The sequence below is a fragment of the Hemitrygon akajei genome, chromosome 15 (assembly GCF_048418815.1).
Source record: "Hemitrygon akajei chromosome 15, sHemAka1.3, whole genome shotgun sequence".
Classification (NCBI taxonomy): Eukaryota; Metazoa; Chordata; class Chondrichthyes; order Myliobatiformes; family Dasyatidae; genus Hemitrygon; species Hemitrygon akajei.
The window spans coordinates 58,706,526-58,731,488 of NC_133138.1; the positions used below are offsets into that span (position 1 = coordinate 58,706,526).

The following is a 24,963-nucleotide window of genomic DNA, read 5'->3' on the forward strand; positions in this document are numbered from 1 at the left end:
GCAGAAAATCCTACAGATATCCTAAGCATATGAAGGGTCATATTAATTTGAATACTCCTCCGAAGGCTATAGGCCTGAAACGTCAACTATTTATTCATTTCCAGAGATGCTGCCTGACTTGATAAGTTCCTCCAGCACTTTCTTTGTGTGTCTTAAGAGCGGATATATTTTACTTTGTGTTTTTTTCCCGAAAGAATACACAATGCAATCAGTACATATATCGATCATGTCATCAAACTAATGCAACCATAGTTCCGATATTCTTTTAAAGCACCAAAGCCGATGATCGAATTAAAAGAGGAAACTCAGGCCCAAACTGGGAAAGAAGCGAAACGCGTTTCCAAATTTGAGGAGGTTTATTTGGCTTCGCCAGCTCGCCGTGGCTGCGGAGCATGCGCAGTGACAGCCAGCGGACAGTGGGGGTAGGTGACCGATGTTGAAGTCGCCGGTCCCGAGCTCTCAGAGCGGCGGCTCCTTGGAGCAGGTGAGGGGAAGGGGGGCAACGGCCGGTCGGAGCTCAGAACGTGCATTGGGGTGGTGGCGGTGGTCGGGGGTCAAGCGTAGGCCGGCCTCCACCGGGGTGCGGCGGGGCTGCTGATTAGCAAAGGCACAGCACCGGGCCTGATCAGCACGGCCCGGAATCCCAAGTGACGGGAATAACAACAGAACTGCCCGGACCCATAGCCAATCAGTCCCGTCTTACCTCCCCACCAAATGACAACTCTATCCACCTTCCAAACAACGACCTGTCCTCCCCTCCCCCTCCAAATGCAGCCCCGTCTCCTCCATCCCAGTCCCCCCCCCCCCCCCCCAAGACAGCTCCAGCCTCCTCCACCCCGACCCCCCAGATAGACCTGGCCTCCTATAACACGCCAGAGACAGTCTCGACCTCCTCCTCCAAACCCCCCCCCCCCCCAGATAGCACCAGCCTCTTCCATTTCTCGGAAGCAGCTCCTCCTTCACCCCCCAAAGACAAGGCTTTCACTCCACCCCAGAGTCAGGCCTGCTCTCCTCTCCACAGTCCAGAGACACGTCTGCCCTCCTCCCCACACCCCCAGAGACACGTCTACACTCCTCCCCACACTTCCATGATGGCACTGCCTCCATCCCCACTACTACACAGAACCCATTCCTCTCCACAACTCAGAGACAGCCATATCTTCTCTAGGAACAGCCCTGTCCACCTGTCCATAAAGACAGTGCTGCTGCCCTCCATAGTACCCCTTTATTGTCATCCCCCCCCCCAACAGAGATGGCTGTTTTTCCATCCCCACCTTCAAAGGGCAGTCCCATTACCAAACTCCTCCCACAGAAATGGCCCTGTGTTTCCACCCTCCTCAGAGGTGTCCCTTCATCTTCCAGTTACAGACTTATCATTTCCACTGCACCACAGCCATAGACAGCTCCATCCCCATCACTTCACACATCTGCCCCTCAGAGACAGCTTTGCCCCTGGCCCGGCAGTGCAGTCTCTACCCATGTCCCAGACAGACATCCTCATTTCTGCTCAATCAGATTGATTGCCCATTTCTGACCCTGCAGACAGTTATTAGTGTCTTCTCCCCTCAATTTCCCCCCGCCCGCCCAAGCCATCACAGTGCAAGTGTCAGCCCCATCTCTAACCAATCCCTCCACAATTTACAGATAACCTCTTTTGCCTTAACTCCCCGCCATCTCTCCCATTCTACTCAGCCCAACAAATTCTTACAAACATACAACAGTAGCCGACAGCCTGTGGAATAAACATTGAAATTTCCAATTTCAAGTGCCCTGCACCCCCTGTGCTCATTCCTTTCCTGATCCATCCAGGTTCTCTCACTCTCACTTCTAACACCCAGACTTGCTACCCTCACTCTTCTTGTTTTGCACATATTTAATCCACGGGGTCTTCTGTCTCATCTCACAACTGGATCTGTCTGCCATTATCTCTTATTTAGTTCCATTTAGTACCTCCCTTATTCATCAACATCTGCAACATCTTGTGTCTCTACGTATTAGCTTCCGCTCTCCCCTCCCGCCACACATGGCCATCATCCCTGCTGTCATCTAGTTTTCATTCCCCCCTCCTTAATTTTATACTGGCTCTCCCCTCTACACTTGGAGTGTTGATGCACACTCTTGATCTATGTCGACCATACCTCTGCTTCCACAGGTGCTGCTTGACCCTGCAGCAGTCAGATTACAAAAGTTGCTTGATAGACACTCTCCCATCTCGCCCCCAGTGCCCTATACATGCCTGTTCCACTCCTCCTTCCTCGTTCCACAACCCTATAATGATATATTCAGCCCTTCTGTTATATTTTTCTCTCAGTTCTCCTGCACTCCCTGTCACCTGCAGGGCCAATATCAGCTGTGACCATCTCGAACTGTAGTCAGCCTTCTTTCCCCCATATAGGTCTACAGATCTACCTTTTGTTTCCATCCCCACCTGTATCAAGAGGCATTTTTCCATGTTGTATTTATAATCCATTCCTTACTACAAATGCCAGATTACTGTTTTCCTATTTACTATTTGCCAATATGCTGATACGTTAAGAGACGTGGATGAATAAAATGGAGGGTTATGGCCTGTGAGAGAGGAAACGTTTAGGTTGGTCAGCGCAACATTGTGGGCCTGAGAGTGCAGTCTATGTGGGTTCTGTTCTGGGAGATGTGGAGCTTTTGAAAATGACAAATTGCATTCCCTACCTTCACTTTTAAAACCGAAGAATGTTATCCATAATTCAACATTTCCTGGACATTTGTTTTTCTCTCATTTTTACTCTTGCTATTTACTTTCGCTGTTTCATACTGTATGATTGTTGATGGAGGTTAACTTGTATATACAGTATATTTAGATTTCCAAAATGCATTTGGGGCTGCTACTTAAATGAAGAGCTGAAGACATTGGAAGAATTGTTCCTTCATGGATTGAAAATAAGATGCCACATAGTAAACAAAGATTTGGAATAAATACGTCTGTTTTCGAGGGATATTTCAAAATTTGGTTTTTGACTTTTATTGACTTGGAGGACAGATGAATTGTAAAGTTTCCCAACTTGCTGCAATGATGAAAATCATTGGAATTATCATGAATATCATGATGATTCTGTAATGGGATTTAGATAAATTGAGTTCAGAGTCAGATTCAGGCTTAATATCACAGTACCTGTAAAAAGTATTCTCTACATGCCACCCCCTGGAAGTTTTCATGTTTTATTGTTTTACAACATTGAATCGCAGTGAATTTAATGGCTTTTTTGACACTGATCAACAGAAAATGACTCGTCATGTCAAAGTGAAAACAGATTTCTATAAAGTGATTTAAATTAATTACAAATATAAAATACAAAATAATTGCATAAGTATTCACCCCTTCAAGGCAGTATTTAGTAGATGCACCTTTGGCAGCAATTACAGCCTTGAGTCTGTGTGGATAGGTCTCTATCAGCTTTGCACATCTGGACACTAATTCTCCCCCATTCTTCCTTATAAAACTGCTCAAGCTCTGTCAGTTTGCATGGGGATCGTGAGTGAACAGCTCTTTCAATTCCAGCCACAAATTCTCAATTGGATTGAGGTCTGAACTCTGACTTAGCCACTCAGGACATTAACTTTGTTGTTTTTAAGCTTTCATTGTGTAGCTTTCACTTTATGCTTGGGGAAAACAAATCTCCCAAGTCACAGTTCTCTTGCAGATTGCATCAGGTTTTCCTCCAGGATTTCCCTCTATTTTACTGCAATCATTTTACCCTCTACTTTCACAAGACTTCCAGGGCCTGCTGCAGAGAAGCATTCCCACAGCATGACGCAGCCACCAGCATGCTTCATGGTAAGAATGGGGTTGTATTGATGTGCTGTGTTTGGTTTACACCAAACTTAGCATTTGGTCTGATGGCCAAAAAGCTCAATTTTGGTTTCATCAACCATAGAACCTTCTTCCAGCCAACTTCAGTCTTCCACATGCCTTCTGGCAAACTCTGAGATTTCATGTGAGATTTTTTCAACAGTAGCTTTCTCTTTGCCACTTCCATAGAGCTGCAACTGGTTAATCACCCAGACAACAGTTGTTTCATGCATATTCTCTCCGATCCCAGCCACTAAAGCCTTTAACTCCTCAAGAGTTGTCATAGGTCTCTTGATGACCTCCCTCACTAGTCCCCATTAATGCATAGTCACTCAGTTTTTGAGTGTGGCCTGTTCTAGGCAGATTTACAGCTGTGCCATATTCTTTCAATTTCTTGATGATTAACTGTACTCTAAGAGATATTCAGTGACTTGGAAATTTTCTTGTATCCATCTCCTAATTAGTGCTTTTCAGTAACCTTTTTGCAGAGTTGCTTGGGGTATTCTTTTGACTTTATGGTGTAGTTTTTGCCAAGATACTGATTCACCAGCAGTTACACCTTCCAGATACAGGTGTATTTTTACTACAACCAACTGAAACACCTTGACTGCACACAGGTTTCCAAAAACAGATCTCTGTTTTAACTAATTGTATGACTTCTAAAACCAATTGGCTACACCAGTAATGATTTGGTGTGTCATATTAATGGGTGATGAATACTTATGCAATCAATTATTTTGTATTTTATATTTATATTTAATTTAGATCACTTTGTAGAGATCTGTTTTCTCTTTGAAATGAAAGTGTCTTTTTCTGTTGATCGGCGTCAAAAAAGCCAAATTAAATCCTCTGTGATTCAATGCTGTAAAACAAAATAAAACGCAAAATCTTCTGGGGGGGGGGGGGGGGTGGTGAATTCTTTTTTTAGGCACTGTATGTTACGAAATTTGTTAACTTTGTGGCAGCACTACAATGCAATACATGATAGAGAAAAAAACTGAATTACATTGTATATATACATATTAAGTAGTTAAAATAAGTAGTGCAAAAACAGAACTTTTAAAAAAAGTAGTGAGGTAGTGTTATTGAGTTCAGTACCCATTTAGAGATTGTATGGCAGAGGGGAAGAAGCTGTTCCTGAATTGTTGAGTGTGTGCCTTCAGACTTCTGTACCTCCTACCTGACGGTAACAGTTAGAAGAGGGCATGTCCTGACTGGCAGGAGTCCTTAATGATGGACGCCGGCTTTCTGAGGCACTGCTCCTTGAAGGTGTCTTGGATATTACAGAGGCTAGTAACCATGATGGGGCTGACTAATTTTATTCCTCTGTGCAGTTTACTTTGATCCTGTGCAGTGCCGCCCTCCTTCCCCCCCCCCCCCCCCCCACCACATACCAGACAGTGATGCAGCCGGTCAGAATGCTCTCCACAGTACATCTGTAGAAGTTTTTGAGTGCTATAAATGATAAACCAAATTTCCTCAAACTTCTAATGAATTATATTCTCTGTCTTGCCTTCTTTATAGCTGCATCACTGTTGTTACCAGGTTAGATCCTCAAAGATATTGACACCCAGGAACTTGAGATTGCTCACCTTCTCCACTTCTGATCCCTCAATGAAGACTGATTTGTATTTTCTCATCTTGCCCTTTCTGAAGACCACAATCAGCTCTTGGGTGAAAACCTAATAAACAAAGTTTAATGTGGGGAAACCATGCTCTCTGGTAAGAGGTGTCAAATGACAGGTTATTGTCTAATGGAGAGAGCCTGTAAATAACTAGCTCAGAGGGATCTCGATGTTCTAGTGCATGAATCAAATACAGTTAGCAGGCCTATCCATAAAGTATTTAACAAGGCAAGTGACATGATGGCCTTTATTACAAAGGGGTTGGAATTTAATAGTTAGAGAAGTTCTGTTACAATTATGCAGTTTTGATGAGATCACACTGGAATACTGTGTATAGTTTTAGTATCCTTGTCTAAAAGTGGATGAAGTGGCATTGGAGGCAGGAATGAAAGGGTTATCATACGAGGAACGTTTGATGGCTCCTGGTCTGTACTTGCTGGAATCCAGAAGGATGATGGGGGATTGCATTGAAACCTTTCAAATGTTGAAGGGCTTAGGCAGAGTAGATGTGGAAAGAATGTTTCCCATGGTGGGAGAGTCTAAGATAAGAGGGCTCAGCCTCAGGATAGAGGGGCGCCCTATCAAAACAGAGATGCAGAGAAATTTCTTCAGCCAAAGGATGGTGAATTTGTGGAATTTGTTGCCAAGGCCAAGTTGTTGGGTGTATTTAAGGCAGAGATTGAACGGACTTGAAGGTTCCAGGGAGAAGGCCAGGAACTGGGGTTGAGGAGGAGATAGAAAAAAAGGATCAACTATGATTGAATGACGGAACAGACTCGATGGGCCAGATGGCCTAATTCTGCTCCTATGTCTTATGGAAACACAGATTCACCAGGATAATACTGGGTTGAGGGGTTGTCCTGTAAAGAGACACCAATTTGCATCTATATTCCTTGGGAGTTGAGAGAAATGAAGGGGAACCTTATTCAACACTTAAGATCCTATTGGGGGTTGACAGCATGGGTGCTGAGATATTCTCCAATTAGTGAAAATCACAAAATAATAAGATATGGAACTATTCATTCAAAAGTGCAGTGCAAAGAATTTGTTCTCTCAGACAGTAGTGCATCTGTGGAATTCACTGCCGCCAAGAATGGTAGAGGTTGGATTGTTAACTATTTATAAGATAGGGTGGATAAATGATTAACCGTTGGACCTGCTCCTTTTTCTTTTGTAAAGTTTGCTCATTCATCTTTGACCTAATAGTGCTATGATTTATTAATTGCCAAATTTAGGCAAACTTTTCTGTTAGGCTTACTTTTGCATCAAGGACATACAGATGAATTGTAAGACTGTACTAACACTTTAAAACATAGCTATTACTTTTTATTGTCATGCTTTTTAATGTATTTGCCTAGTTAACCACAACCAAATAGCCTTTATAATTTCTTATATTCCAATTAGGAATACTAATTTCAGACCACAATCAGAGTCAGGTTTACTGTCACCAATATATGTAGTGAAACTTTGTTAATTTTGTGGCAGCAGTACAATGCAGTACATGATAATATAGGGGAAAAACTGAATTCAAGTAAGTGATGCATATTAAATAAGTAGTGCAAAAACAGAAATAAAAAGTAGTGAGGGAGTGTTCATGGGTTCAATGTCCACTCAGAAATCAGATGGCAGAGGAGAAGAAGCTGTTCCTGAATCACTGAGTGTGTGCCTTCAGGCTTCTATACCTCTTTCCTGATGGTAACAATGTGAAGATGGCGTTTCCTGGGTGGTGGGGGTCCTTAATGATGAACGTTGCTTTTTTGAGGCACCGTTCCTTGAAGATGTCTTGAATGTCTAGAAATTTTCAAGTGTTTAGGTGACATACCAAGTCTCCTCAAACTCCTAATGAAATATAGCTGCTGTCTTGCCTTTTTTATAGCTGCATTGACATGTTGGGACCAGGTTAGGTCCTCAGAAATATTACCCAGGAACCTAAAGTTGCTCACTGTCTCCACTTCTGATCCCTCTATGAGGACTAGTATGTTTTCTCTCATCTTACCCTTTCTGAAGGCCACAATCAGCTGTTTGGTCTTACTGATGTTAAGTGCAAGGTTTTTGCTATAACACCACTCAACTAGCTGGTATATCTTGCTCTTGTTTGCTTTCTCGTCACCATCTGAAATTCTGCCAACAATTGTTGTATTGTCCCCAAATTTATAGATGGCATTTGAACTGTGTCTAGCCACACAGTCATGGGTGTAGAGAGAGTAGAGCAGTGGGCTAAGCACACATACTTGAGATGTGCCAGTGTTGATTGTCAGTGAGGTGGAGGTGTTATTTCCAATCCATATCGATAGTGATTTTCTGGTTGGGAAGTTGAGGATCCAGTTACGGAGGGAGGTACAGAGGCCCGGGTTTTGTAGCTTTACAATCAGGGCTGTAGTAATGATGGTGTTAAGTGAGAGCTATAGTCAATGAACAACATCCTGACATAGGTATTTGTATTATCCAGATGATCCAAGGCTGTTCGAAAAGCCAATTACATCACGTCCATAGTAGACCTATTGTGGCGATAGGCAAATTACAGTGGGTCCAGGTCCTTGCTTCCGCAGGAGTTGATTCTAGCCATGACCAACTTCTCAAAGCAGTTCTTGTAGATGTGAGTGCCACTGCACAATAGTCATTAAGGCAGCTTGCGCTGCTCTTCTTGGGCGTTGGTATAATTGTTCCCCTTTTGATGTAGGTGGGAATTTCCAACTGTAGCAGTGGGAGATTGAAAATGTCTTTGAACACCCGTCTGTCGGTTAGTACAAGATTTCAGAGCTTTACCAGATACTCCATTGGGGTCTGCTGCCTTGTGAGGGTTCACCCTCCTGAAAGATAGTCTGATATCAGCCTCTGAGACAGAGATCATAGGGTCACCGGGATCCTCATAGTCGTAGTTTTATTCTCTCTTTCAAAGCGAGCATAAAAGGCATTGAGCTTGTCTGAGAGTGAAGCATCACTGCCATTCATGATGTTGGGTTTCACTTTGTAGGAAGTAATGGCATGCAAACCCTGCCAGAGTTGATGTGTATCCAGTATTGCCTCCAACCTTGCTTGGAGTTATTCCTTAGCTCTTGAAGTACCCTTTTGCAAGTCATTTCCTGGTTTTCTTTACAGGCTTAGGTCACCAGATTTAAATTCCACAGATCTAGCCCTCAGCAGACTATGAACCTCCTGGTTCATCCACATTTTTTGATTTGGGTATGTACAGTAAGTTCTCATAGGCACACACTCATCCACACTTAGTTTTAATGAAGTCGGTAATGGCTGTGGCATACTCATTCAGACTCAAAGATGAATCCCTGAATGCAATCCAATCCACCGATTCAGAGCAGTCCTGTAAGTGCTCCTGTGCCTCCCCTCCATACCTTCTTGGTCTTCACTACTGGTGCTGCTGTCTTCAGTCTTTATCTATACCCAAGAAGTAGAAGTACAGCCAGGTGATCAGACTTTCTAAAGTGTGGGCTTGGGATAGCATGGTAAGTACTCTTGATAGTGGTGTAACAGTGGTCCAGTGTGTTGGTTCCTGTGGTACTACAGGTGATTTGTTGATGATAATTATTTAGAGATTCACTACAATCTTCACCATCTACCCTCTTCCCACCTTCTTCTCAAACTTGTATGGTACTGTGCAAAAGTCTTGGGCACTGTGGAGATATATCTGTAACCCTGACTTCTTAATGAATTTCTAACTTTTGTAAAATGTAATGTGACAAAATGGAGCCTATAAAATCCCAGAATGGTTTGCTGTTTTGGATAGAGGCTTATAAGAAGCTGTGTATGTTTTATGACAGGAGATGTGAGTTTAATGGCTGGGGTGGTTTAACAACAGAGGTAAATAGGACACAACTTCTAAACAAATGTCAGGACCAGATAAAGATGCAAATAACTGTGGAATGTTATACAATAGAATTAATTATTGTTCTTTGTAAAAAGTATAAAAGTCGTTTGGTTTGAGCTATAAGAATGAAGCTATTTCCAGATGTATGGTGTTAGATCTTCCTTTGCAAGTAAAATAATAAATGTGCTATTATTTGATCCATTCTAAATTTGTTGTAGTTTGTTACTACTGGATATTAGAAGACCTTTCTGAAAGGTACACAACTGCACCCTAGATGGTTTATAAAAAGTTTCTTTTAAATGCTTTTTTCTCTCTTCTGCATTAGTGTGTCAGTAGAAGAGAGTACATTTTAGATTTTCAAACATTCCTTTTCCAAAAAAATTAAATGTTACAAAGAAATTGTATTTTGATAAATAAAGTAACATATTAAGTAATGTGCCACTTTTCAGATAAAAGCTTGATTATTTTGTAGGAACATAGCCTTGTATATGATTAACCAAAGATAACAGACAGGTGCTTATGATCAATGACTGAAACAGAAACGGATGTAGAAGGAATCAAACTGGGTGAAGGACAAACAAACTAATAGGTGACAGTGTGGCAGTTGTGACAGTTTAACCTTCAAATCATTAGTTATTATACCATGGCAAAAGTGATCATAGCAACAAGATGCAAGGTGGTTATCTTGCATCAGCAAGATATCTCCCAAACAGAAATTTCACAGCAGACAAGAATTTCAAGATGTGCTGGCCAAGCTCTTAAGAAGCACAAAGAAACAGGCAAGGTCGAAGACCAGAAACGCAGTGGTCGGCCATGGAAACTGAGTGCATCAGATGAGAGATACATCAAACTGACATCCCTTCTAAATTGGAATAAGTGCAGCACTGTTATCAGCTCTGAACTCTCAGAAATCACTGGAATCCAAGTACATGTCTCTACAGTCCTGAGAAGTCTTGTCAGAAGTGGTCTTCATTGGAAGAGATCAAGTCAAATCACTTTTTATTGTCGTTTCGACCATAACTGCTGGTCAGTACACAGTAAAAATGAGACAATGTTTTTCAGGACCATAGTGCAACATGAAACAGTACAAAAACTACACTGAACTACGTAAAACAACACAATAACTACACTAGACTACAGACCTACCCAGGGACTGCATAAAGTGCACAAAACAGTGCAGGCATTGCAATAAATAATAAACAAAACAATAGGCACAGTAGAGGGCAGTAAGTTGGTGTCAGTCCCGACTCTGGGTGTTGAGGAGTCTGATGCTTGGGGGAAGAAACTGTTACAAAGTCTGGTCGTGAGAGCCCGTATGCTTCAGTGTCTTTTCCCAGTTGGCAGGAGGGAGAAGAGTTTGTATGAGGGGTGCGTGGGGTCCTTCATAATGCTGTTTGCAGATGCAGTGTGTGGTGTAAATGTCTGTAATGGCGGGAAGAGAGACTCCGATGATCTTCTCAGCTGACCTCACTATCTGCTGCAGGGTCTTGCGATCCAAGATGGTGCAATTTCCAAACCAGCCAGTGATGCAGCTGCCAAAAAGCCAGTCCTCCAAAGTGGAAACAAAGCCAAAAACACAAGGATTGTTTTGCTGAACAATGGCAGCAAGTGCTCTGGACTCACAAGTCAAAATTTGAAATTTTTGGTCCAAACAGGAGGAAGTTTGTCTGTAGAAGAGCTTAAGAGGTCTACATGGATGAGTGTCTGCAACCAACGGTGAAGCATGGCAGAGGTTCACTGCGGGTTTGGGGCTGCATTTTTGCAAATGGAGTCAGTGATCTGGTCAAAATTAATGGAGTGCTCAGTGCTGAGAAGTATAAGCGGATTTTCATCCATCACGTAATACCATCAGGTCTGACTGGTCCCAACTTCATTCTGCAAAGGGATAATGACCCCAAACACAAGGCCAAAGTCGTAAAGAACTATCTTCAGCAGAAAGAAGAACTAAGAGTTCTGCAACAAATGACATGGCCTCCTCGGAGCCCTGATCACAACATTGAGGCTGGCTGAAATTATCTGGAGAGACAGAGCAAATGAGACAGCTAAAGTCTGAAGGCAAACAATGGCAAGTTCTCCAAGATGCTTGAAACAACCTACCAGTCAATTTTCTTATAAAACTGCATGACAATGTACCAAAGAGAATTAAATCAGTTTTAAAGGTAAAGGGAGGTCACACCAAATTATCTTTTTTTTCTGTTTACTGCTTTTTATAGTAATATTTTTGATATTTAGAAGCTTTTCATTTCATTATTCTTGAAAGCGTCTTCACATTACAGAATTTTTCTCACATGTGTGTCTAAGACTTTTGAGCAATAATGTGTGTCAGTTATTTGGATGAAGACGTTGATGGCTTTATGGTCAAGTTTGTGGACGATACCAAGATAGGTGGAGGGGCAGGTAGTGTTGAGGAAGCAGAGTGTCTGCAGAAGGACTTAGATTGGGAGAATGGGCAAAGAAGTGGCAGATGGGATATAGTGTTGGGAAGTGCATAGTAATACACTTTGGTGGAAGGAATAGAGGGGTGGACTATTTTTTAAATGGGAAGAAAATTCAAAAATCAGAGGTGCAAAGGGACTTGGGAGTCCTTGTGCAGGATTCCTTAAAGGGTAATTTGCAGGTTGACTCAGTGGTAAGGAAGGCAAATGCATATAGATAGATACGTTATTGATCCCAAAGGAAATAGGTGTCGCAGTAGCATTACAAGTGCATAGATATACAAATATTAGAAAAGAAGCCAGAAAGAATAGTAAGTGTTACCTCAAGCAGTTGAACAGTAAAGGGTTATCTCTTCCCCAGCTATAAGCTGACTCACTATAGAATCTAATGGCCAAGGGTAAGAATGACCTCATGTAACGCTTTTTGGAGCAGCACAGTTGTTTTTGTTACTAAAAAGTGATCCTCTGTTCAGCCAAGGTGGTGTGCAGGTGGTGAGAAACATTGACCAGAAAAGATGTGCTGGCATTGGAGAGAATCCGGAGGTGCTCCATGTGAATGATCCTAGAAATGAAAGGGTTAACATATGAGGAGTATTTATGAGGGTTAATATATGAGGAGGGCCTGTACTCACTGGAGTTTAGAAGAATGAGAGTGGATCTCATTAAACAGAGATGAGGAAAAATTTCTTTAGCCGGGGATGTGGAATTCATTGCTACAGACAACAATATAGGTTAAGTCATTGGGTATGTTTAAGGCAGAGGTAGATAGTTTCATGAGGGAGACGAATGGGGTTGAGAAGGATAGTAAATCAGCCATAATGGAATAGCAGAGCATTCCATTGATGGGCTGAATGGCCTGATTCTCATGTCATATGGTCTATGGTCTGTTTCACTCAATTCATGGCACAATTAATGTAGGATCTGATTTTCATTGGAATTATTTTCTGAGACTCAAATTAGCAGATTAAGAGACTAGCTGGTTAATAGGTACAAAGATCTGGTACAATTCTCATTAGGGAGGAGAGCCATGAGGAACTGGAGTTTAGGGAGGGGATGAGTGGTGAATAATGATTCAGATGCTTGTAGATTATTGGTCTGTCAGGTGTGCAAAGGAGAAGGGACACAGGATATAGAGAACATATCCTCAGGGAAGCCACTGGAAGATTTCAGCTCATAAAGAACATCATGAAGGCATTGAATGATAATGGATTTTGCAATTATTGTGGATGTAAACTAGATAGGTTGGGCTGTGGGAGAGCTTTTCAGATTCACCAGCTATGTTGGACAGGTACTGAACTGTTAGAACAAGCAGTCAGAATCTCCCTTTAGCTGCTGGAAATTCCAAGATTTACAAAAGTTACTGACAAATGTTGCAGTTAGAACAGAAATAAAATCATCAGGCATGCAGTGTGATAAAAATATTTCAATCAGGAGATCTGTTCTTGTGAGTATTCTCATATTCACCTATGATAAAATCAGACATAGCTATACGATGGTCATTGGGTTTGTTTCTAAATTAGTTAACTTCCCATATAATTAATTTCATTCCTCCCTGCTCCAAATTGCTGCTCACCCTATTTTTAAAAGTACTCATTTTCACTCCCACAGCTCTTGCCTGGTCAACTGAATATGCTCAGTAGTGTTTTTTTTTATTTTGAATTTCCAACTTTTGCAATGTTCTTCCTTTTCTCTGTTTTACTTTCCGTCTTTAATGAGAAAAAAATCATTGTGCTTCATCGTGTCACTGGATGATAACATCGATTAGTTGTGATATGTAATCTGAGTCACCCCAACCACAATCTATTCCAGCTGCTACCATCCAGGAAACAGTACCGCAGCATAAAAGCCAGGACAAACAGGCTCCGTAAATTCTTCTTCCACCAGGCCATCAGACTGATTAACTCACACTGATTTGAGTATATTTCTCTGTTACACTGACTGTTCTGTTTATTATAAATTACTAGGATTCCATATTGCACATTTAGATGGAGACGTAACTTAAAGATTTTTATTCATGTATGTGAAGGATGTAAGAAATAAAATCAGTTCAATTCACTACTATTTTAAGCCAAATGTAAGAAAACTTTACACACAAGATCCAGAAGAGCTGAGTAAGATGAATAGCCAGGTTTTTCTTTCTTTCAAGTTTAGTGAGGAATATTATCCAGACCACTGCTCCTTCATTCTACAAGAGGTTTATATCTTCTCAGGGCCACACTTAATTTTCAATTTGGCTTGTTGGCTTATGTGACATTGAAAAGATTGTTACAACCTGATCTGATTTGATATTTCAGTTCATTATTTTGTTACCTTTATGTTTTTTAAATAATATTCTACTTTTTGTCACTTAAAAAAACCTGCCTGTGTAAGATCCTGGTTTAAATGTTGACTTAAACTGAGTACAACATTTACTGTGACCTCTTATGCATTTTTGCAAGAAAATCTAAGACCTCTCAGTAACGATATTAAAGAAAAAAAAATTAAAAATGGAATCAACCTAGAAATACACAACAGTTCTACTGCACCTGTTAAGAGAGGAAGTAGAAGAGAGAGACTTTCATGTTGGTGACCTTCTGTCATGTGCTGAGTCTTTCCAGAAGTTTCCACTTTGGTTTCAGATTAGATATTAGGTATTAATTAGGTATTTCTTTGTTCTACTGTGATTGCTCACAAGAAAATAAATCTCAAGATAGTATATAGTGACATATTCATACCTTGATACTAAATTTACTTTGAACTTTAATTTCCAGAATCTGCAGCATTTTGCCTTAGTACTAAGTTACATGGGTCTAAATGATAATTATTAATCTGTTATGCAGGTAACTGAATGGGCAGATTGCACAAGTAAGAAATATATAAAGACATGAAGCATTATAAAGGAAGTGAAGAGATGCTGTCCCACATTAGGTCTAGTGGTAAAAGTCAATTCAAGGGTGTTCTCTGGAACAACTTTTTCACAGGTTGAAGGATACCATTAAAGTTGTATTTGATGTTGTAATCTCACAAATCTTGATGCAAGAATGACCCTGTGTTTCAGACTAGGTTTATATGTAATACAAGTTGCTGTGACAGTGAGTTTAGTGTGCAGTGCATCGCTGTTGCACTTAAGAAAATGAGAGCAAGGCCCCCGTGCATATTTAGGTGAACAAAAAGTACCTTGTGGGATCTAGTGAAGAGCAGAAAATTCTCATGGAACACGAGACAACAATCATTCCTTGCGCAGTATAATCATATAATCATCTTAATCAATGCAGAGTGTATTAGTTGGCAGATGAGGAACATACATCTACATGGCACACAAGTGAATCAGCATATACTTACCATCTCTCTGCCACAGTTCACTTCTGTACTGTACCTTATTAACATGTGCAATAAACCACCATTTGTTTCCTGATTGTTTATATAAGCTATTCAAACAATAAGCTGCCTGCTAATTTTTGTATTCTAATGTTTTCTACTAGGGATGGAATGGCAAAAGATCTGTCATTACCACTTACATGAGATTGTCACTTGGTGCTAAATTGTGTTTTATTTTTGCCGACAGTTCTTGTTAATTAGAAACTTACTTTATCAGTGTAGATGAGATCAGAAGAACTATGTCAATGCCAAGCCATCTTCATTAATTAAGGTTATTTTTCTCAATTGATACTGCCCAACCTGAGCTTTTCCAACCTTTTGTGTGTGTTGTTCATTAATTAATCATATGATCCTAACTTACTGATTATTTTTTGAAAATGTTATGTTTGGATTTTTAGTGACTATATAAAGGAGTATACTCGAAGGGGTACTTGCTGAAGATGGGACCTCGACGAAAAATTATCAAAACATGTCCAAATTTGAATAAAATAGGTGAAGTTGCAAAAGAAGATGAGCCAAGGGATTATATGAATCATTTCTCGCATGAAGTGCTATGTCATATATTCAGGTGTGTGCATATAAGAGCTTTTACTATTTTTGTGTGGCAAGAGAGAACTATTTGACTTGTGACAAATATCTTGGTATGTACCCTACCTTTTAGGAACAGTAATCTCCAACTGAGGATACTTAACAACTTCTTCACCAAGCATGCGATCTAGAAGTGACTCACGATAATCTCATTTGTCCATATCAGCTCACTCAGTGCGGATGGACTATTTTTCAAATGCATCTGCAGTCACTGTTTTCTATGTGTGTATAGAATGTCCATTTATTTGGTAGTGATGGTCTGCCATCCACAAGTTTATTGTGGGAGATGATGACATTCTTCTTAAATGAAGCCTTTTAGTCTTGTTACATTTTCTACCACTTATCCTGCTTAGACTGACGCAGTGGTGATATTACTCTTATCACCTTAGTCCATTGTCAATACCTCCCCATTTCTCCTACCTCCAGCCCAATCAACTTTTCCCCGGCACTTCCATCTTTTTTGAGCATCTTGTGTTCTTCCTTTGATTCATTTGACATCCTGTTTCTCAAGTTTCCCACTGGATAGTTTCTCCAAAATTCTGCCTTGCAATTTCTTATTTTCGCCTTAACTTCCACCTTAATTCATCACGCTTGCTCTCCTCTCTAATTTCACTGATATCCCAAGCCTGATTAAATTTATTGGCTGTTCAATCTTAATTGAAACCACAGTTTTAACTTTGACAGCTCAAGTGTTTCTGTGATTAAAACCATAGATTTGGTCATCCATGTCTGAAGATAATAAATTTGCATCCATATTCCCAAGCTTTCTTCCTGTCCTGTTACTTTTTTTTAAATTTTAGCCAGTATTTTGGGGGTATCAAATGAAGCTATGTGGGTAGAATTTGGGAATAAGAGAGGTACAATCACTGTGCAGGTTTATGCTAGAGAACTTCTGTAGTCAATGGGAATTAGAGGAAAGAGATATGTAAGCAAATGGCAGAAAGGTACAAGAGTAATAGTTAGGGATTGTAGTTTTCGCAGTATTGACTATGGTTTCCTTAGTGCAAGGGGCTTAGATGGGTTAGATGCAAGAGAGGTTTTTGAGATGATACGTAGATGGCTCCACTAGAGATGGAGCAGTACTTGACTTAAGGAAATGAAACTAGGCATGTCCTAATGAAGGGTCTCAACCCAAAATATCGATTGTTTAATCCCCTCCATGTTGTCTGTCCACCTGAGTTGCTCCAGTATTTTCTGTGTGTTGCTCAAGATTCCCAACAGCTGCAGTCTCTTGTGTCTCCATATAGTAGAAGTGTCCATTTGGGAACAAGAGTCATATTTCTGTAAGTCTTAAGGTCATCATGGAAAGGGATAAGGTCAGTCCTCTAGTTAAAGGGAAGACTGATTTCAATAGTGTAGAAGAAAATCTGGCGAAAGTTGGGAGAAATAACCCAAGACATTCCATATATTTATCAATAGCAAGAGCAGTGTGCAGAAATAAGGTGGATCCATTTAGGATCAAAGGGCTAATCTGTGCAGGCAGGGTCATAAATAAATACTTCTCATCCTTGGTGTTCATCAAGGAATGGAATGTGAAAGATAGTGAGTGGTAGGGTACATTCATGGTCTGGAGCATATCACTATTAAGGGTAAGGTGTTAAATGTTATGGAATACATAGAATCTATCCCAGAATGCTGTGGGAAGCAATGAAAGAGATAGCTGGGGTCCTGAAAAAATTTGCATCTTTGTTAGCCACAAGTGAGGTAGACTTGAAGATATCTAATGTTGTTCCATTAGTTAAGGAGGGCAGCAATGATTAGCTTGGTAATTACAGGCTGATAAATAAATTATTTGAAACTTTATAAAGAATAGGATGCATGTGCATTTGGAAAGACAGATCAATGACTTGGATGTGACTGTAGGAGAAATGATTAATAATTTTGTAGATGACTTCAAAGTTCAAGGTTTTGTAGATAATGATGGAACTTATCCAAAGCTACAGCATAGTATAAATCAGATGGAAAGTTGAGGGAGTGTTGGCAGATCATATTTAATTGTGTTAAGTGTAAGGTGGATGCACTTTAGGAAGCCAGGTTGAGGTAGGACATAACAGTAAATGGTAGGGTGTAGAGGAATATTGATGAATAGGGAACCTTGAAGATCTAGATCCTAATTCCTTAAAACAGGTAGATAGAATGGTGCATAAAGTATGTTGCATATTTGCCTTCATCAGTCAGCATAAATCCGATTAAAGGCAACTTTACAAAACAGTTTAGTACATGTTTTGAGTGTTGTGTACAATTATGTTTGCCATACTGTGGGAACAAACTCATTGCCCTGGAGCGGCTACAGAGGAAATTCTTCAAGGCATGGAGTGGATTGGAGAACTTAGTTATGAAGAGCGATTGGACAGGCTGCACTCCCACCCCCGCCCCCCCCCAGAGTGAAGGAGGCTGAGAGATGACCTGATAGAGGTACATATATTGCAAGGTTAAATGCCTGATTCTTTCCTCTTTTGCAAATCAGACTTTTCAACCTTCGTCGCCTCTTCCCTTCCAATCTTGTCTTTAATACAGGTAAGAAGCTCTTTGACTTCTCTACACTAAAGTTGAATAATTTTGCTATATCTTCTTTATCCCTTATCTTAGTTCACAAAATCAGACTTCTTCCAATTGTTTCCTGTCCCACCCCTGAACTTGCACATTTCCCAAATTTTTCATTCTCGCTGAAGGTTTGTTAGTCAGGTCTGCCTATGCCGTTTTGACCCTATTTATTTAAAACTGCTAGCAATGTAGTTTTATGTGTGTTTTTAATGAGTAAATGTGTTAACTGATCTACTCAGGTTCTCTTATTGTAAATTTGTTGGTAGTGCTCTGTTTACCAAATAACAAGAGAAGGGTGAGAAGGCTAATTTTGTTTCCATAACAATGTGATTATTTGACCTGTGGTATGTTCATTTCCAGTAATATTCCATATTTTATCAACATTATTTCAATCAGCATTCTCTCTGACCTTGAACTATTGACTAACCAGGCATAATCATGTCAGTTTTCTAGGAAAAACTGTTATTGACCACATCCCAATCTTTTTGCAGGTATCTTCCGCTACAGGATATCATGTGTATGGAATGCTTGTCTCGGAAGTTGAAGGAGGCTGTTACAGTGTACATGCGAGTAGTGAAGGTTGTTGATCTTTGTGCTGGGTGTTGGTGGGAGTACATGCCATCAGGTACATCAAACGTAACAATAAATTACTGATTTATGCATTGCTCTCGTTTTAGGATTTAATTTAATTATACCATAATGTGTTACATTGTATTGCTGCTCCCAATAGTTTACTAACACTAAGAAGTTATGGAAACTGATCCATCTTGTGCACTTGAAATGACCTTATTATACTAATGTTATATAATCAGTATAATCTTATATGTCAGATATCTATTAATTTGATATATTGAAGATGCATATTGTTCTCAAAATGTTTAACTAAAATGTTATTACATTTGTTCCACTTAATGTTTCTAGTTTTGAATTTGTGGAAGAGTAATATGAACTAATTCTGTGTATTCAAAACCAGGATTCGTCGATGCCAGTTTTTTAACATTGTTGAAGAAAATGCCTGATTTAGAACAGCTGTATGGGTTGCATCCTCAACACTTAGAACGGCGGCGAGTAAGGGGACATGATGCATTCAGCATTCCTGGTGTACTTGAAGCTCTACAGGCCTGTCCTAATCTGTTAGTAAGTAAAGTTAATCTCCAGGAAGTGGTATAGTTTTAAAAGTTAACCATAAGGAAAGGCAGAATTGAGATTGCATGAGGTTCAGTTCCATTTAAAATTCCACTGTGCATTATCCTGTGCCCAGATACAGCAAAACCTGGAGAGTATTTGGCCATAGTTCATATATCACCTGTATCAGAAGCTGTACAAAATTAATATAGATGATTGCTGTTTTGAACAAGATGTACATGAGCGTCCTCTCCTGCATGCTCAAAAGCATGTTCATTGCTGAACGCTGTCAATATCAATATCGTGGTATGGGGATGTGATGACAAGAATTTTAATTGGATATAAACCGAAGAGCAGGTCAAAGAAAGTTTTCTTCAAATGACTCATAACATGCTGATGGGTCGAAAGCTTAGAATGGTTTACCTAACAGTATTTTGGAATATCTTTTAAACAAGAATCTAGAGCTCTTTTTACACCTGGTGAATGAAATAGATATTAAATAGTGAATATATTCTGTGTTTTTAATCTTAATCATTGTCCAAGAACCTGTTTTCAGCATTATGGTGTTTTGTCATTATCAGTGCAGGAGACCAAAATAAACAGGAATTTACAGCAAGACAGATGAAAACCTAAAAAAAAACTTGTTTCACTGTCATTTGTCTGAGTCTGCTGTTCGTTAAATCTTTTCACTAAATTTCAAATTCAGATGCTGTTATTTTGCAATTTGAGAAAATAGAGTAAATTGGTGTACTATTGTAACAAGTACTGAGACACAGTGGAAAGGTTTTGTTTTGCATGCGGTTGTATACAGATAATTTCATCACATTAGTGCATTGAGGTAATACAAGGGAAAGGCAATTACAGAATGCAAAATAAAATTTTAAAGTTATAGAGAAAGTGCAATGATTAGATCAAGGCCATAAGGTAGATTGTGAGGTCAAGAATCCATATTTACAAGGGGACCATTCGATAGTCCTATAACAGCGGGATAGAAGCTGGTGGTTCATGCTTTCAGGCTTTTGTGTCTTCTGCCTGACGGGAGGAGTGAGAAGTGAGAATGCCTAGGGTGCGCATGTGTTTGATTATGTTGGCTGCCTTACTGAAGCAGCAAGAAGCGTAGACAGAGTCCATGGAAGGGATGCTGCTTTTTTTGATGTGCTGAGCTATGTCCACAACTCTGCAGTTTCTTGAGGTCTTGACAGATCAGTTACCGTACCAAGCTGCAGACATCTAGATACAATGCTTTCTATGGTGCATTTGGAAAAGTTGGTGATGGTCAAAGGGACATACCAAGTTTCTTTAGCCTCCTGAGGAAGTAGAGGTTCTGGTGTACCGTAGATTCCGGACTACAGAGCGCACCTGATTTTAAGCCGCTGGCTCTAATTTTAGAAATAAAATCATTTTTTTAATTGTAAAGGCCGCACCGGATTTTCGGCCGCAGGTGTCCCACGTTGTAATATGAGATATTTACACAGAAAGATATTACACGTGAGGATTTTTTTAACTTTTAATTAAATCCATATGGTAACAAAAACAAATACATATTGCAAATGCTTTTTTTCGAACCGTGCCCGTACGCGGCTACTTTTAAATATACGTTGCGTATACTTCTTTACTGAACAACATTCCAATATCTCCTAACGACTGGTAAAAAATATATATACTGCAGCCTACCAGGAAAAGTTATTGATACCTTTAACTTAAAAGCAGAGTTCGCTCAGATCCAAAGCCGCTCGCGTAATGCGCTCCCCCCTCCTTTCCGTTTCATCGCAAACGGCATTTAAAAGCAGAGTTCGCTCAGATCCAAAGCCGCTCGCGTAATGCGCTCCCCCCCTCCTTTCTGTTTCATCGCAAACGGCATTTAAAAGCAGAGTTCGCTCAGATCCAAAGCCGCTCGCGTAATGCGCTCCCCCCTCCTTTCCGTTTCATCGCAAACGGCATTTTCCTACAAGACACCGCGAAACCGGGTGTGTCGTCATAGCATCCCGCGATGTAGTACAGAAAACAAATATAGTTTAAACTAAGTAGGGTAGGTAGCACAATGCTTCGAGTGTTTTCCATGTTGATGAGGGTGAGTACAAATGACTGATTTACAATAATTTAATTGTGAAAGTGCGCTTGATTTATCGTACAATTTCATTGGACCTCTGTGAACTACTCATCAATTTTATTGGTCTACTGTTACGAGGCAAAATGTTTACGAGGCGGCATGAAAAAAATAATGCATTAGCCGCTTCGGATTATTGGCCGCAAAGTTCAAAGCTGTTCAAAATGTGGGAAAAAAGTAGCGGCTTAAAATCCGGAATCTACGGTACTTTCTTGGCTGTGGTTTCTATCTGAATGAATCCCATTTTCCTTGCAGAAAGCCCTCAGTGATTTTCCAAGAAGTTTCTGACAAATGTGGAAATACATATTGACTGAAATGTATAATTTACCATCATGTATTTTAGATCAAAGTAAACTTTAAAGAGTGTTGGCTGTGCTTTTGTTTCCTCCATACCATCATAATTATGTTTTTTTTACTTTGGCAGGGTGTAGAAACTTCTCATTTAGAATTAGTTGAAGCCATCTGGAATTACATGCCACAGGTCCACATTTTGGGAAAATTTCGAAATCGTAATGGTGCTTTCCCAGTCCCTACAGAAAATAAATTAACAATTCCAGTAGGAGTGAAGATACAAACTCTTCATCTAGTTGGTAAGCCCTTTCTCTGACGTATGATTCACTGTTAGAAATGAAGGATTTTTCTCTTAAAATCTAACAGCTAAATTATTCCATTAAACTTGCATTAATTAATTTATTTTTCTTCTAGGAGTAAATGTTCCAGAAATTCCTTGTATCCCAATGTTGAGAAACCTGTATTTGCAGTGGGTGCGACTAATCAAACCTCAGCCTTTCAAAGACTTTCTCTGTGTCAGTTTACGTACATTTGTTATGAGGAATTGTGCAGGTACTAAGGAAGAATAATTCGAGCATGTGTTTTTCTGTTTTTTTCAAGTGTACTTTTATAAATTCTGTTGTAAGCCATGATTTATATATTTTAACTTTTAACTAATATTTTAACTTTATATAGTTTAACTTGTTCAAAGATAAATTTCTAAATTAAAATTTGTGTGTTATTTTGTATTTTTTAGGTCCCACAAATTCCTTAAAGTATGTTCCATTAGTGACTGGGTTAGCTTCAGCCAGAAATTTAGAACATTTAGAACTGGTTCGAGTACCTTTTCTTGGAGGATTAATTCAACATGTTGTTGAGGACAGCTCAAGATCAGGTACTGACTTGTCATTATACAATGGACTAATGTGTTAAAATTTTGACTTAGTTTATTATTCACACAGAAAAATAGTCCTCGTGCAAAACTTCAGTTACATCTAGCTCTAAGTAAACAAACCCCAGAAGACTTTCATTTAGTTAGAAGATTTGGAATTGAAGTGATAACAGATTGAAATATATTTGTGTGCTTTATGTTTGAAAGACCACCAATTTAATGGGATCTATATCAGGCTTTCCTGCATGTGCATAGCGGGAAAATATCATGCAATTTACATTCTTGTAATTTCCGAGAAAAGGTTGGTATTTCAGGAAAAACCAGGAATGACTTTCAACTTCAGTATTGAAGCAAAATTGGAGGAAATGAATTGGCCATCCATAATATATTAATTCTAATATTCTTATCCAGTGTGAAGTGCATCATTAGTGGGAGATCTAATATTCCATCTATCTTCTGTATTTGCTGAGCTTAGTCTCTTTTTAAAAATAGAATTACAGAAAAATCATTTATAAAGGATTATAATTATATTTAATTTGCACACTTTGTTACTTCGGTTTACTCCAGGAGCTAAACTGTAAATATAGAACTGCTTTAACAAAGTTAAATTTTTAGTTCAGTGTAAATATGTTCACTTTCTATTTTAATGTGTAAGTGGGGTTTGATGTGATAGTCTGCAACTCTTGAAGATCAAAATGAGATTTTGTGAATGCATAAAGTAGCCGAGTACTTAATGCAGTTACTCAACAGGATTTAATGATCAGCTGCATTACTGAACACTGCTTAGATGTCATGGTAAGTTTAGATAATCTGAAAGGTGCATGATGATGGGATTCTCCCTTGAAAGTGATCTCATAATACAGATAGTCACATTGATTTTTCCCAGGGTAGGGGAGTCTAGAAGTAGAGGGCATATATTGTTAGAAGGGAAAAATGTAAAAGGGATCTAAGAGACAATTTTTCAGACATAAATTGGTGGGTATATGGAACAAATTGCCAGAGTAAGCTATAGTATATAATTACAACATTTAAACTACATTCATACAGGATTTGGACCAAGTGCAGCCAAATAGGACTAGCTCAGGGCAACAACTTGGCCAGCATGGACAAGTTGAGGTGCAGACTCGGTCTCTGTGCTGTATAACTCTGACGCTGTGGTACAAAAGTTAAAGGCTTTTTTTTTTAAGATAAGAAATTTGCTTATGCCTCTCAGAATCGAACCTCTATAAATACTTTTTTTTTCATCATAGGTGGCTTCAGAAATCTGCATACTATTGTATTTGGAGCATGCAAAAATGCACTTGAAGTGGACCTTGGCTACCTCATTATTACTGCTGCACGTAGGTAAGTTTATGTAACATACTTCATAACCATTGTGAGTTGCATTGCATGCCTGGAATACTATGTGCTTCTGGACAGATTTGCATTTCATATGTTTTTTGTTTTAGTCATTTCAAATTACATTTCCTTAAAAAAAAACAATAGTGTGCCAAATGCAATAATATGTGAAGGAATACCCTAAGTATTTTATTTTAAAGATATCATGCTTGTTTTCTATATGATTTTTTTTTCTGGTGATGTCTCAGTAACATAAAGAATAACTAAATATTGTTGGAACAAATTGGAAGATAGTTCCGATGTGAAATTATTTTTTATAAGCTGGAAGATTCATAAGTTAATTTGTTTCCTCTGCAATATCATAAAATAAGAACCATTTTGAATTCTTAATGTCGTCTGTAGCTGTTGTACTTTATTCTGCATTCTGTTGTTGCTTAACTTTCTACTACTTCAATGCACTGTGTAATGACTTGAACAGTGAACAGTATGCGACAAGCTTTTCACAATACCTCAGTACATGTGACAATAAAAACCTAATTTCAATTCCATGTTGTGGGACTACAGGAAAGTTAACAAAAGGCTAACAAAAATGAAAGTAGAAAGGTTTGTGAGACAAATAAGATTTGAGAAAAATCTTGTAAACCTGATGGGGTTAAGAAGCTCATGAAAAATTATTGTATATTAATAATAATATCATGATGAAAACCTTAAATTGAATACTCTTTGCTGTCTGATTGATTTTAAATAAAATCTAACTTTAAATTTAGGAATCAGGCAATATTGGCACATCATGGAATCACAGAAATCTTGGTCTAATTAAGTATGAATTTCACTTCAAATGTGTATCACAGTGTTAACATTGCTACTGGAAGTAATATGTTCACATTTTATTGCTTTACACAAAATAATTGACGATCTTTTATGTACACTATATGGGTTATATCACAAAAACAAGAAAGTCTGAAGATGCTGAAAATCCAAAGCAGCACAGGAAGAACTCAATAGATCAGACCACATCAGTGGAAAAGAGTTT

At 39.3% G+C, this 24,963-nt stretch overlaps 1 protein-coding gene across 4 annotated transcripts in view; it reads left to right on the forward strand.

The window, feature by feature from the left end:
- Positions 1-395: 395 nt before the first annotated feature.
- Positions 396-24,963, forward strand: part of fbxo38 (F-box protein 38) — a 75,854-nt gene continuing 51,286 nt past the window's right edge. For all 4 annotated transcript variants that reach the window (XM_073067633.1, XM_073067634.1, XM_073067636.1 and 1 more), the window contains exons 1-8: positions 396-484; positions 15,465-15,634; positions 18,690-18,823; positions 19,172-19,335; positions 21,855-22,020; positions 22,136-22,273; positions 22,458-22,595; positions 23,843-23,936. In XM_073067633.1, coding sequence (XP_072923734.1) covers positions 15,507-15,634; positions 18,690-18,823; positions 19,172-19,335; positions 21,855-22,020; positions 22,136-22,273; positions 22,458-22,595; positions 23,843-23,936 — 962 coding nt within the window. In that variant the 5' untranslated portion in view covers positions 396-484; positions 15,465-15,506. The remainder of the gene's footprint in view (positions 485-15,464; positions 15,635-18,689; positions 18,824-19,171; positions 19,336-21,854; positions 22,021-22,135; positions 22,274-22,457; positions 22,596-23,842; positions 23,937-24,963) is intronic.